Consider the following 15,122-nt stretch of genomic DNA (forward strand, 5'->3'; position numbering starts at 1 on the left):
ACCTCCAAATCTTAAAAGTGGTGGAACTCTGTTTTCCCGTACCTCAACAACTTAATGCTGAGGCAGAGTCACAGCATCATTTATTGGGCCACTTGCAAATCACAATATCCCCAATCTTTGATCTAGTTTTTTCGATTAACCTCCACAAGTTCCACCTCCACTCCTCTTAGTGTCTCCTCCACATTGCAGCGGAGATGGATGATGTCTCCCTTAAGGCCTTCCTGCTTCCCAGGTGACTTTGGCGCATTCAGATTATGATTCGGATATGTGGTGAGGGTGCTCTGCTTCCGGCCCTGAGACCTCAGTCTATTGAGACTGCTAGCCTCTTCCATCGGCCACCGTCATCAGGTAGATAAGCAGAGTCAATGGCACCGGGGATAGAGCATTTGGCAGAAATCAAGATGGGGATCCCACAGGCACAAAAGAGGGAGTTGGGGTGTGGAAGAAGAGGTTCAATATCACCAAGGTGGAAGCCACAATTTATGCTGGGTCAGTGCCAGAAGCAGGGTAGCTTCAGAAATGGAACGGGCGACACCAAAGCCAGCGCAGGATCCAGCAGTGGGCCCATCTTGACTTAGACTCCAAAGACCACACTGAGGCCCGAGTAAGGCAATTCTTCCACCACCAGTCAGAAGACCTACACATTGAGCAGAAATGACACTGAGAGGCTGAAGAATTCCTCTAGCAATGCTTCTTGTCATTTTAATTAAAGGACTTGTCCTTGGAAGAGGCCCTCTTCAATGACTTGCTGGATGAACGCAAGACCGAATCTGATCTGGAGAGAGACCAGAGTGTGGAACAGCACCAAGCCTGTCATTCATCACGAGGCTGCTCCATGAACAATATGGCCTCCTGTGTTTGATGGCCTTGGCATTCATGAGGGTGTTGTGGAGGTCCAAGTGCAACATATTGTTCTGGCAAGAGCGACAGGTTATAAAACCTGAAACTGTTGGGGGAGACATCCCTAAAAACACTGTAGTGTAATAATTTTGTAGAAAACTTTTTTGTGGCGAGCAGCTCCATATACGCCATATACGACTGTGTTGCCATAAAGTGGCCTGGATACCAGAGCTGAGACAGAGCTGTAGGGCCATCAACTGGGTAGTAGAGCTATTTCTAGAGTCCAGATCTAGTCTGGCACATGAAAGAGATTCAAGAGTTGAGGAATCGGCAGGCTAAAGTACCATTTAGTAAAGTAATAGTTTGGAAGATAGCTTGAGCTGGATATCATGTGTGTAACCATGCAGTAGCAGGGTCTTAGAAAGATGCGGTGTGAGCATCTACTGCAAGATTAGCTGGGTTAGGGGTAGATTGTTCTGATGCAGCTGGGCGAAAATGATTTGGTGAAATTGAAAGGCATATTGCTGCTGAAAGCAAATAGGGACTTATAAGGAATTAAAATGCTGTGATCCAGCATGACCCTAGTGTGGACTTAGGATGTATGAGGGAACAACTCATTTCGTTGCAATGCATGCTTTTACCACGCATTTTGTTACAACGCAAATGCCTTTACCGCAATTTTTTTTTACAATGAGTCTGCCTTTACCACACATGCCTTTCCAAAGGGAAGTATGTTAAAGGCTTATGCATGGTAAAGGTTTTCCCTGACCCCTGCCCTCAAACCGGTCCTCGGTACCCACTGAGACCTTTTTAAAAATACCCAACCCCTGACCCAAGTCCTAAAACTAGACCCCAGCAGCACAACACCCCCCCAGTCCTTGTATATATACCTGTCCCCTGTCCTGAACCCTAAAACTGCCCCCCCAGCTCTTTTTATAATCACCCGGCCCCTGGTTTAAAACCAGACCCCCCCAACCCAGACTTTAAAAAGATACCCAGCACCTGCCCAGAACCATAAAGCTGTACCCCTGCGCAACCACCCCAGTCCCCCCTAAAATACACTCCCAGTCTAAAGCCCTCAATCCGCACCACCCCAGACCCAATTTCCCTTACCTTAACAGGACGACGAGGCAACTCTTCTGAGGCGTGGCAGAGGTTACCAAGAGGAAGCGGAAGGGTCTCTCCGTTCCTTGTAAAGCCCCTGATAGCCTTGACCATGCCGGTGCCTTTACCACCGTTACCAGCAAATGCCCTTACCACCAGTACAAATTATATGCCTTCACCATTCATACCTTAACAACGTTAATTCGTTGTAAAAGCAAGCATGATAAAGGCATACATACGTTCTAAAAACATGCCTGGTAAAGGCAATGCGTGGTGACAGTACATGTGTTGTAATGCATACATGGTAAAGACTCTGCGTGGTAACAGCCGCATTGTAATAGTACTATATCTTCTTGTGCCTTTTCAATGGCATCAGTCTTGAGGGAGATTATGGCATGTTGTGAGGCAGTGTTCTTCTTTTGGTTGCAGCGAAAAGATGTTTTTGAGAAGGTTTATCAATTCTTTATCGACAATAGTATGAATCTTTACTTTTTGGAAACAAGTTGAATTTAATGATGAGGGATTTGTTGGTAGCTTTCTGGGTGAGTGACTTTGCTTTAGGATGTAGTGTTATCCTGGTGAGATAGGGAAATGTCTCGAGGAGGGTTTTCTTGGGTGCTGAGGTAAATATGTTGAGGCCTGTAGAAGGGGTTTGCTAGTTAGTGGATGGATATAGATAACTAGGAAGGTGGTTGAGAGTTGGGCGCCTTGAGGAATACGCTAAATAATGGTTTATACAAAACAATTGCAGGGGAAAGAGCTGGGGTATGTTTTTTTTCTACTTAGGAATAGCAGGGCTTGGGGTGTGTAGGAGTTTAGTTGTATATGGAGGTGGGGGTAGGATGTTTTTGTCTGAAATGTATTGCCAGAATGCTGCAGATTAACTCTAATGTAGAACTGCCCAACTTAAAGTGACCTTTCCACTTGTAAAGAGTATCTATTGTGCGGTCTGTCTCGCCCATATGCTTTTTGGGCATGTGGACCCTTGGCTGACAGGGCGGGAATGAATAGGTTGGGGTCATAGGGAGAATAGGGTCTATTGGTTGTAGGCCTGTGAGTGGGTGAAGTCAGCCGTTTTACTGCTTCACCAGAAAAAACAGTGGCTGATAACATTTAGTTGTTCACCTCCCTCTTTCTCAAATTTACTTACATTTTAAGAGGGGTTTGAAAACAGGCTTTCCTTTATTTATAAATGGTGGTGGCAATCTATGCAAATTGCAATTGCAATTGCTATTGCCAGCTGTCTGTGGTTGAACAGGTGAGCTGGTTGGGGGGCGGGTGGTGAATATGCCACGGCCTGAAGGAGGAGATGGCTAGCCACTGAGCAGCCACCTACGAGGTGTGGTGGGTGTGGGATAAGCCCGGGAAGTAAGTTTAAGAGGGGGTAATGTAAAAGAATTGGAGAGCTCAATGGTAGGGGGTTTAGTGGGAGCCACAAAAGAGAGGGGTGGGGAAATGGTTATAAAACAGCTGGTGGTGTTAGTTGGTATTAAACAGGATTGGGGTTTTTAGGAGTTTTATTTTTACCGTGAAGTGGAATTTAGTCTCTAAGGCATTGCAAGGAAGCTGTTGACTGTTCATGATGCAGATCTGTCTCACTAATACAACCTTTTTTTTTCACATTTTGAGTGTCTGTTGTGCTGCGGTGTCTTGCCCAACCATCCTTTCAAACACAACTCTCTTTATGCAAGGCTATGAGTGATGGGCAGAAAGAATGCGAGCAACCACACTGACTATTTTCTGATGTAACATTTTATTTTCTTTAACTGCAAGTATGCACTACACCCAGTTTCACCAAAAAATGGTGCACGGATCACAGAAATGTAGAATTGCTGCCAAAATGGCAGCGAACACCAAAAATGGCCGCTTAAAGAATTACTACTGAAAACTCAGCCAACTTTTACTCAACTCAATTTTGATTTATAAATCTATGCACATGTATAGCAATGCAGAACCCGCTCTGCACTGACCTGCCTGGGTTGAGTGGATTATAAAAACTGCTATAACATTGGTGTGAGCAATGCAGGAAAAGGGAATGCCGAACGGGAAACAACAAATTATCCCCCTATACATTGCGTTATTGAGAACACAGGATAGCGTTTTCATTGCTTTGTCTGTCCTTTAAAGCAGATTCTTACAAAAGACAAAACAACAGCGAGAAGCGGGCTGACCGACTAGACATGGCTATTTTATACATGATTTTAAAATATTTCTCATCAATCACTGCTGGCAGCAAAGTGCTGCGTATGTATTGGCCAACAGCTCCTTATATGGTGTTGCTTTTTATAGGGATTCATGTAGCAAAACGTCATTTCCAATTAATCTAGAGCTGTGCATATGCAGCACAGGAAGAGAAAAGGACAAGTGTGCGATTGTGCCTGTCTCCCAGATAGCTTGGGTGCACATCACAGTCACCATCTTCAGAAACTACCATGTTGCAATGCAGGATAGAACGTGAAACAAAATGGTAACTTACCTCTAGGGGTAATTTTGCAGCTTGAAGAATGTTATGGATTCATAAGCTGTGCATTATTCTTGCATCTAGTGGTTGGGTGCAGAAGAACAAGTTACTTACCTTTCTGGGGGATACTCTAGGAAACTGCTGATTACTCATCTTTAGAATATCACTAGATGCGAGATTGGATCCAGGAATTTAAACAAGCATTTGCGATGCAATAGGTCTCGCATTTACGTGAGTTTAAGCTATTGGCATTGTAAATGACAATGCCTTTTATTTATACTTTTAAAACAAAAACAAAAATAAAAGGCATTGTTATTTGCAATGTCGATAGCTCAAACTCGCTTAAATGCGAGAGCAATTGCATTGCAAATGCTTGTTTATGTTTGACTTAAACAAAGAAATGATGGGTGGAATGCTTAAAACAATCTCAGCCACTGATAATCACTCGCCCGTATTCCAATCCATTGTTTTTTGCTTCTTATACACTCCAGAGAGAGCAATATTCAAACCACACTTGGTCCAGTAGGCACAATCCAACCTGAACTGCCAGGCCAGATTCCTACTAGTTAGGAACACATGCGACCACGAGGTTGGAATCTTACTTGAGTGGGCAACAAAACAAAGTAATGGAATGGGGCCTGAGTAATTACCAGTGACTCAGACTAATTCAAGCATTTCACCCATCTCTTTTTGATTTTCTGTATGAGTATGAGGCAGTCAAGCCAACATGAGTCAAATTGTAGGTGCGGCCCGGCAAATCCGTCAGTGGGCCACCCCTATCATTGTGCAATGAGACATGGGTAGCACACAGACTGATCCCTGGCTGGTCTGACACCAGCGCAAGTCTTCCGCAATTAAATTCACATTTCCGACTGTGCTTCAGCGACGGCGAATAGAAACTGTCTTCAACCTGTAAAGTGTCTTGTTTCTTCATGGTCACACAGTGCTCTGTTGAATGAAGCTAGTCTGAGGGGCCAGCACCACGAGGTCAAACATGCTTGGTTGAAATTGACCAGAATCCAAGGCGTCCCTATGAAATATGCAAACAAGCTGGTTTATGCCAACCTTGCAGGTGATGGGCTGCCGGACTGGCACTACAAATTACTTCTGGGCAGAACTCCAAGAGGCTTAGAAGAAGCCGCCTTTGCCTTCCGTGGGAACAACATACAAAGTGGGCCTCCAGCTTGGGGACAGTGGACTATTTATTCTTTTCTTTCTTTCAGCCTTCTCTGAAGTGTGTGCTTTTTGCTGAAACCGGTCAGCCGATGCTGGATGATGGGAAAAGCGGCCTCTGTTTTCTCTTTGCGTCAGAGACGATGCCCTGTGATTTTCAATTTGACTGATAACTAGAAACAATGTGACCTTGTGCCCACCGTAGAAACAAATTAAACCCCGCATAGGGAAGTAAACAAACCACATGAACATTTCGCGGTCACAATGCAACTTTGATCCCGCATAGAGAAGTAAACAAACCGCATGAACATTTCGCGGGCACAATGCAACTTTGATCCCGAAACTCTGATTTGTCTTGTTCCTTGTTAATTCCTTTTACTTTCCACCTACTGTTTTGGATTATTTAAATATACCCTTGTTTTTGATTGTGGTGTGTGGCAGCGCGGAAAGATGTATGTGTAAAGTCAGGCATTGAACATGCGATTTCATACTTATAACAACCGCGCACGCCTCGCGCCACAGCAGGGGGAGGCGAGCACGCCTCGTGTGGCAGCAGAGGGGAGGAGGGAGATCCTGCACGAATCCCCTGCAGGAGCGATAATTGCCGCCATATGGCGGCGCTCGCTCCCGTTAGTGAATCTCCTGCCGTGCACGCGTTGCCATTGAAGGCACTGGAACGTGTGCAAGTTTTTGGCTGAAAAGCCAAAGCGATAACTAAAGGTCTTTTTGCCTAAGCTAGGCAAGACCTAGAAAGGAAATGTTCCTGAATGCCAGAAGGTGGCATCCAGCGGCTATGTGGTGACTGCATTTCACCCCATAAGTGACAGAGTCACTTGTAAGCGCCACCACTGTGTGCTCATGTCAGTTTCTTGCTTGACTCTGTCTGTGCCCTTGGATGCAGAGCTCAAATAATCAGCGATATCAGTGTGCAAATTCCTCCATTTTAGACTGAAACAGAGACCACTCCACAGAATGGAGCATGAGGTATCTGCGATTAGATAGTGTATCCAAAAGAAGTAGCATTACCAAAGGTAAGTAACTTGTTCTTCTGATGGATACTTCTAACCACCTATTCTTCACCTTTAGAATAGATACTAAAGCAGTAACCTAGGAAGGTGGAGGGTCTGTGGAATGGCTCATTGCAAAATGTCCGGCAGAATCAATTGGGTGAAATGCCCTTCATGTCAGAGTCTGCTATCAAGGGGATAGTGCTTTGCGAACGTGTGCACCGATGCCCATGTCGCAACCTTACAGATATCAAGAACAGGCACTCCCCACACTGTTGTAGAAGCCTTGGCCCTGCTTGAGTGGGTCCTCGGTACTTACGGAGGCTGCTTCTTGGTTAATGTATAGCAGATCTTAATGCATAGGACTATCTACCTTGACAAAGTTATTTTCTGCACTGCCTTGCCTTTCTGTACCCCAGAGAACCCAACAAAAAAAGCACTGCTCATCCACTCAATGGTCTTTGGTGCGATCGATATAGGAGCTCAAGGATTTCTTAGGGTCAAGCCAATGTAAACTTTCTTCCTCTGCACAACGTGAAAAGGAGTCCCAACTTTTGGCAAAAAGATCCTTAAATACAGTTTTGTCTGGGGAAAAAAGAGGATCATTCATGAAACAAGATGAAATTATCGTGGCGAGGAATACAGTAATTAGTTTCAGAAGCCATAGAGGGCAGCTGTGCACCGGCTCAAATTAAATGCACAAAAAGAATTTGGGTCCAAATTAAGATCCCAATTTGACATCACAAAGAGTTTGGGGGAAACGTGTGTCAAATGTTTTATTAACCACATACGAACAGGCTGGTCCAGCAGATTCAAAAAGGCTGAACGAGCCAACAAAAACTTTCAGACTGCCCACTGCATGTCCTTACTGGGCCAGAGATACAACAAATTACGTATCTGACAGTTTGGCTTATAATGAATAAGTATTGTGGGTGCCACACCAAGCTACAAATTCATCCCAAAGCCCAACAGATGGACTTAGTCAAGAGACAGTTGGCAGCAAGGATTACATCCACAACTTCAAGAGGAAGATCAAATGCAGTCAACTGTTGCCACAATCTTCATGCAAAGTCTCTATTGCACAGGCTAAGCTGCAGACCTGCCCTGTTGGTGCGGCAGAAAATACTCCTGAAGGAGTAGCTTGATCACAGGAAAGATTCTCATGCCCAAATGTTCTGGGTGCCATACTCTCCTGGCCAAATCTGAACCACCTAAGAAGACTTGAACCTGATTGTTCAATGATCTTCTTCAGACCTCAGGACAGGAGTGGGAAGGCATAAAGGCGTACAGGAATCCAGTGGTCCCTTTCAGCCGGAATGCATCTCCTAGCGAGAGTCATACAAGAGGAAGAACTCCCTTGTAGAGTTCAGAGTGCAAACGTTTTGATATTGCACATCTTCCTCTGTGGCAAATATATAACCAGAGTTCTCCCAGTTGCTGGAAGACTCCCTGTGCCACCTTGGGATTTAATTGCCATTCGTGATCTGCGAGTCACTTTTGGGTGGAATTGTCCACTCTGGTGTTCACCACCAAGTCAAAGCCATGACGTTTCAGCCACCTCCACAGACGAAGCGCTTCATGGTACAGAGCTTAGTACTCCACCCCGCCCTGCTTGTTGCAGCACCACATGCCAGTAGTGCTATCTGTGAGAACCTGAACAAGCCTTCCTTTGATGGACTGCAGGAAGGATTTCAGTACCAGGCAAGCGGCTTGAAACTTCAACTGGCTGATGTGAAGTCGGGTCTCTGACGGAGACCAGAGTCCTCTAATCTCCAGCTCTCCCAGATGACCACCCGTGCCCAGCAGCGACATATCCGTTACAACCGTCAACTCTCAGAGGGGTAGAGAGAAAGATCTGCAGCTGGTCCAAACTGACATTGAATAGCCACCACTACAGATCTTTTGCAGTCTCCTCTGAAACAGGGGTAGAATCGGACAGGTTTCCATGGTGTTGGGTCCATGGAGACTTCAGGTTCCACTAAAGAGCCTGCATAAAACACCTGGCATAATCGACGGACAGCATGCAGAAAAATAAAAGTCCACAATGACTAAGAGATACTCTCATTGAGACGAAAGAGCAAGGCTTAAACATCAGGATAATAGCCTGAAGGTACTGGATTCTTTGTAACTAAGGGAAAAGAGAGGGCATTTCACTATCTCCAGAATGGCTCCATCGAAAGGGAGACTCTGTGAAGGAGTCAGGTGTGACTTCAGCACACTGATAGTTAACCTCCAACGATGTCAGGAGGTTTGCCCTCATCATGAAGTGGTCTATGGCTGACTATGACAAGCCTGCCTTCAACAGCCAGTCATTGAGGTAGAGGAAAACTGAAATCTCATCCCTTTGAAGGCGTACCGAGTTCACCAACATCACTTTTGTGAACACCAGATGGGCCCCAGTGATGCCAAAAGCGAGCACAGCAAATAGAAAATGCTCCTGTCCTACTTTGAATCGCAAATATCATCTGTGGTACTGTAGAACAGTAACATTAAAATAGGCCGCCTAGAGATCCAAAGCCATCATCCAGTCACTTAGATCTAGGGAAGGCAGAACCTGGGACAAAGTGAGCAACTTGAATTTATCCATCTGCAAGAAAGCGATCAGAGGGTGGAGATCTAAATAGGATGAAGGCCTCTGTCGGTCTTCAGAAGAGTAAATATTGGGATTAACAACCAGTCCCTATTTTCAGGGCAGAACCCTTTCTATGGCTCCTGTGCCCAAAAGAGCCCCCACCTCTTGAAGGAGGATGGACAAATGCTCCTCTGAAAGCCACTCTGATGTGGGTGGAAAATATGGCAGGTCAGAAACGAATGGCACAGTATAGCCCGGCTGAAGGATCCATCTGTATAAGGTTACGCTTCACCACTCATGGAGGAAATGTCTAATTCTGTCTCTCGCAGGGTGGACGTGTTGCTGTAGGTGCAGAGTACTGGTAATTTGCTGTCCCTGGTGGCCTGAACTGTTTGATTCCGATCCTAGATCCCAAAAGGACGGGGGTGCTTGTTGTGGGGGCGCTGGACCTTGGCACTGCCATATCCCCAAAAGGGGCAAACTGCTGAGGAAACTGCCTATCAGGAATAGAAATGCCAAGATAAGTGCCGTGACCCGGCTGTCTTTAAAGTGTTCCAGGGCCAAATCAGCCTTATGACATAAAAAGGCAAAATCCTTCAAAAGGCATGGCTGTACGTCTCCAGAGAAGCCTGAGAATCTTATCCACTTATGACACTGCAGCACCACACTAGTTCCAACTGCTCGCTCAAACAGTCAGAAGTCTCCAGTCTGGAAAGTATTACATATTTAGGTGCATCCTAACTGTCCTGGAATGTCTGAGCTAGAAAAGTCTACAATTCTTCAGGGACTGTCGGCAAGATCTCACTGGCCTTGTCCCAGAGCGCATGTGAGTATTGCCCCAACAGGCAGCTGGCACTAACCAACTACATAGCCAGGCTGGCTGATGAAAATATTAGCTTCCCAAAGGCTTCAATTCTCAGTAAATCTCTATCTCAGTAGGAGAAAGATTTAGGCTTAACCCTGCTAGGGGAAGCTTGATACACCAAACTTTCTGGTGTAGTGTTGTGCTAAAAAACTGGGATGCCGTGCACCGGTCTGTAGCATCTTGCTACCTGCTGGCTCACCAATGGGCAAGAAAAAGGCATGGCCCAGGTTCCTAGAAATATTTTCGCCAGGGCTGCATTAAATGACAGTAGAGGTATGTAGGAAGTCTGTCCAGGCTGCAGAACTTCAGTGAGAACATGTTATTTGACTTCCATAGAAGGAAACTTTAAGTCCAAAACCTTAGCTGTACATCACATCACCATAGTGAAGGAAACAATCTCCTCAGTTGATGGTCGGGGGGGGGGGGGGGTGGACAGGACACCCGCCCAGTATCACAGCAAGTGTCCAACTCACTAGCCATCTGTAAATTCATGTAAAAGTTGCCATCATCACAGTGCAGGGGTATACCATCCACATCATCTCCAAAGGCTGCCTGACTCTGGCCAGAGACAGAATCAAAACTTTCCTAGAGTGCTCTACAGAGGAGGCATTGTCCTATCAGTATCAGACTGTACGGTACCTCCTATGGTATAGGTGGTGTTGGAACAGATACTGTTGCAGATCTAAGACGGGTTCAGGAGTCATAGACAGCACCAACGACGAAACTGCACGCGGCAACTTGACAAGAACCTCTGCGGATCCTTGTGCCTAAAAGCACATCAGAGGGAACCAGAAGAGTGACAAAGATATACAAAATGCCTATTTAAAGGCCCCAATCAGTGGCATCATCACTGATGCCCCAGGAGAGTCTGGGTGCATTAGGATCATCTGTGGAACTGGCTACTTGGCTGATGACCAGGATCGAGACAGATATGCATCTGACATCCTCACGACTTTTGAGGTAGAGTGACGAGAATGGGCAAGAATCCCCCTTAGCCTTCTTGTGCTTTCACCACTGAATTACTGGAGTACTTAGCCAGTAATGACGATCTGTCATAGTAACCACCCCAAGAGTGGGAGCGAGTTCAAACCCTTGACTTTGAGCAGGAGTGGCACTTGCAGTATTAGGCGATGTACAGATTTGCTTCACTTTCTAGGATTGCCTTTGGATTCATAAGGACATACTCTTGCACTACTTGGATTCATGCCCGAACCCAAACACCAGTAAATGTCTGTCACAGTCAGATGCTTGCAACAGTCTCCACAAGGCTTAAACTTTGTTGCTTTACAAGGGTACATGTTTTCCTGCAACTGTTTTTGAAAAAATTTGAGGGAAAAAATTCTGAATTGATGAGAAAAACTGGGAGGGAGCTCTGGATCCATGTACAATGGTAGAAAGAAAGGAACTGAAGTCAGCGCACAGAGATGGTGCTTACATTCGGCTTCAGAGCTGGCTGCTACCTACCAGCACTTGGGAGCAATGCTGTTTTAAATCGTCTTGATCCCCAGATCCAGTCTAGCACCTGGAGATATTGTAAATTTGAACAATCTGTGGTTAGACGTATTCATCCCAATTGTGTCTCTCTAGTCCTTTATTTATTACTTCTGGACATCCTCAACTATTTGTTGCTATGTCCATCATTCTATGATGTCAGACGCACACTCTTGTAGCCTCAGCAAAATGTCGCAACCTTCAATTTCTTTTTTCCCTTTGGCAACTTTAAGCATTCTTTGCCTTCCTCTTTTATTACATCTACTCTTGCCATCCTTTAAGTTCCAAATCTTCTCATTTTTTTTGAAGATGGAAGAGTAGCATGTGAATCCAGAAAGTTTTGAAAGCTGTAAAACTTCTCCTACAGGTAATTAAGCCATTGTGTTTGCAGTGTGAAGCTTCTGGATTCACATGCTGGGCATTTTTCCACAATTTAGTAGTTGGTTACGGCTACAACGTAAAACCAAATCTGCTCAGCAGTTCATATGTGCATCACGATAACGATCAAGGAAGGAAACAGCAAAGGAAAACTGTTTTTGAAGGGGGCAATATATTCTGAATAATTGTTGAAAAAAATCAACATATCACATGACCAAAACAAGCGACTTCCAAGTAGAATGCTGTAAGACTGCAGTTTATTGTAATACTGCAATTCACCATAGACATTAAAGCTATTCTCCGTGTCATGTACTTTTAGGGAAAATCACGGATCTTGACTAGCGTTTAGCAAAATGACTATCATGTTTTGTGCGACAGAGGAACCAAATCCTGTACAAGAAAAAAATCCTAACTGCATTCCTGTAATGAGGTGCAGAGCACAACTCGATAAAACGGAGCTGATGGCTGTAGACTATGGCCGAGGCTCTCGTTACTAGAATAAACAACACTGTAATTGCTGAGGGAATGGTGTTCAAGTATCCTCGTTTCTTTGAATTTAAAGGGTTCTATATTCGTACAAAAAATACATCCAGTAGTTGGCCCTGGTCTTCACACATTAGTGAACCAGGGCATCCTATCTAACCTCTATCAGTAGCTCCGGCTGTTATCCCGCTCTTAAAGGTCAAGTACCTAATAAATGTGCTTAAAAGATTTTCAAGGTTAATAATACTACTAAAAGAGGCACTCTTGGCATTAACGAGATCCCTGGAGCCATTCCTGATTGGTTCAGAGGCTTTACATGAGGTATAAACTTTACATATCCTTGAAGTTATATCATAAATCTGGCAATATACCGTTGAGAACCAACTCATCATTTTTGTACAATCCTCAGCCAGGCTGATTAAAAAAACATAAAACACGCACTCCACACCACTGCACTTTGGAAATACACCATCTATGTCCTTCCAACTGGAAAATAAAAGTATCTCATTTCCAAAAGCGGCTCTCAAATCCTCTTTTATTTAGTCCAGTCGGTGAACTGGAATCAAGCTCGCCCCAGCCCCAAAGCATTCTTTATACAAAAATAATATATCACAGACATTAAAACTAAATGAGCCCTCAACGATTAAATATTTCTGTTTTTCACACTATATATGTTTGAAAGGGCCGCGAGAAAACCAGTGAAACGAACACTGCCTCTGTCTCATTCTTCTGCAACAACCACGCTGCCTGGACACGTCAGAGGAATTGGGGATTTGCTCGAAGACCAGTCCTCACTGCACTCTCTCAAAATGACAAATTATACCATCCGAAGTTTTCACATAAATATTCAAAATAAAGTTAACAACGTACATGCCCAACCTCACCTCATAGCTATTGCTGCATAGATGGCGGCAACACAAGCATTCTATTTGAAGAGTTCTGGAGACCGGGTGAAGTCAATTTGAAGACGAAGACGAAGACTCTACTCCACCCATCTCCCCCCCCCCCTGCCCCATCGTGGCCTTCATGATCTGATGCAATATAATCGATTTGCAGTGACTCCCAATACAGGCAACCTATTTGCGAATTGAATGTCACCGAGCTCTACTTGCACCAAAGTGCTCGGGAGCAACGACCTGATGTTTACTAACCGAATAAAGCAATTGAATAAGACACACAAGCAAACACGTGTAAATGAAGGGGCTGTGCTTATGAAACAATAACCACAATGCAAAAATAAATACGACTGGGGGATCCAGGGCGCACATCTTCGGCAAAAGGCACTTCTAGTTATTGTTAAAAAAATAAGTTTTGTATGTGTGCAAGTGGTATTTCTGGTTATTTTTGCAGCTGGTGCATGAAGATGCGACAGAGGAAGTTAAGAACACAACAACGTCAGTCACATTATGAGAGTCGGCTGTGACAGAGGTAGAGGAATGCTTAAATGTACATATCTGGAGAGGAAATTACATCACTGATGCAGTGATTCAGCAGCATCGCCGAGCGAACTGTGTAAAAGCATTCACAAGAGAGAGGAAGTGACACTGGCCAGCTCAGTGGCAACATTGCACGCTATTTCATGGAGAGAAAGTGACATCATTGCCTGTCAGCAGCAGTGAGCAATCCACGAACAAAGTACGAGACATCACAGAGCTTGCCGTGAGAGAACCGCAAGCAAATGTCTCTGAGGGGAGAAGTGACCACCAAAAGCTAGCAGCAGAGGGAAACATGCAAACTAAGTTAGGAGGACGGTGTATCCACAAGAGCTAGATGTGGGAGATCAGAGTGCACACCATTAAAGACAGGGAGTGACCGAGCTGAGCTCTCTGTGACAGCAGCAAACACTACAGGAGAGCGTTTATTACTGCTGGCAGCTTTCAGTGAGACAGCAGCATACAGAGAACTAGGTGGTGAGTAAGTAACATCACTGAAAGCTGTCAGAGCAGCATAGGTAGAACTAAATTTGGTTGGAAAGTGTTACTGAAAACAGCTCCGAGTGACAGTCATGTAAACACACACCACTATCACAAGGGACGGTGGGAACGGATCTGTCTCTTTGCAGAAAACCATACGTCACACATGACAATACACCTCACTTGACTATTCATGACCCATTACCGACCCACTAGTGTGGCAGGAGCTCAAAGACTGCTATATGTAAAATCACTGGCGCCTTACCATACTATCCCCACTCCCACACACTTCAGGCAACCTACGAGGGCAGAAGAGGGGAAACAGACCATTCCTAAACTGATATCCTCAACTAAAACTAGAGAACAAGGGTTATTATGCGCAACACTTTAAATACATGACCCAGCGCACATAGAAATTCATGGTCACTAAATAACAAATCATTCTCTTCTCGAAAGAGGGACTGACCTTCTGCATAATTTCATTCCTCGGATCAGTTCTCTGGGTTCGCCGCAAAACCCCTACGTGATTGGTATGAGATGCAGGTTTATGCTACCCCTCAAGTGTGCTCTTCGGAGGAAGCCCCACGACCCCCACCCATTTCCCCACACCGGCCCATAAATCAGCCAGAGTCCACAGGCAGGGAAGTCCATTTACAAGTCTCTATCTAGTTCCCAAGGATCTGCTTCACAAAAGAGGCCACGTCCGTCTCTTTGGATTCATGCAGAGTGAAGAAAGGATGTTGCTGTGGACATAAAAAACAGGAGAAGAAAAAGTTAGTTAACTTGTTTTGATTGCAAACCCGACCAGTTCCAAAAGTATACAGTGACTATCAAG

At 44.9% G+C, this 15,122-nt stretch overlaps 1 protein-coding gene across 1 annotated transcript in view; it reads right to left on the minus strand.

Moving 5' to 3' along the window:
* Positions 1-12,892: 12,892 nt before the first annotated feature.
* MAP2K6 (mitogen-activated protein kinase kinase 6) overlaps positions 12,893-15,122 on the minus strand; it is a 486,415-nt gene continuing 484,185 nt past the window's right edge. Inside the window, exon 12 of the mRNA XM_078654284.1 lies at positions 12,893-15,030. Within this exon, the coding sequence (XP_078510410.1) occupies positions 14,953-15,030 (78 nt within the window). The 3' untranslated portion in view covers positions 12,893-14,952. The remainder of the gene's footprint in view (positions 15,031-15,122) is intronic.

This window comes from Lissotriton helveticus, chromosome 7 (assembly GCF_964261635.1).
Source record: "Lissotriton helveticus chromosome 7, aLisHel1.1, whole genome shotgun sequence".
In the NCBI taxonomy this organism is placed as follows: Eukaryota; Metazoa; Chordata; class Amphibia; order Caudata; family Salamandridae; genus Lissotriton; species Lissotriton helveticus.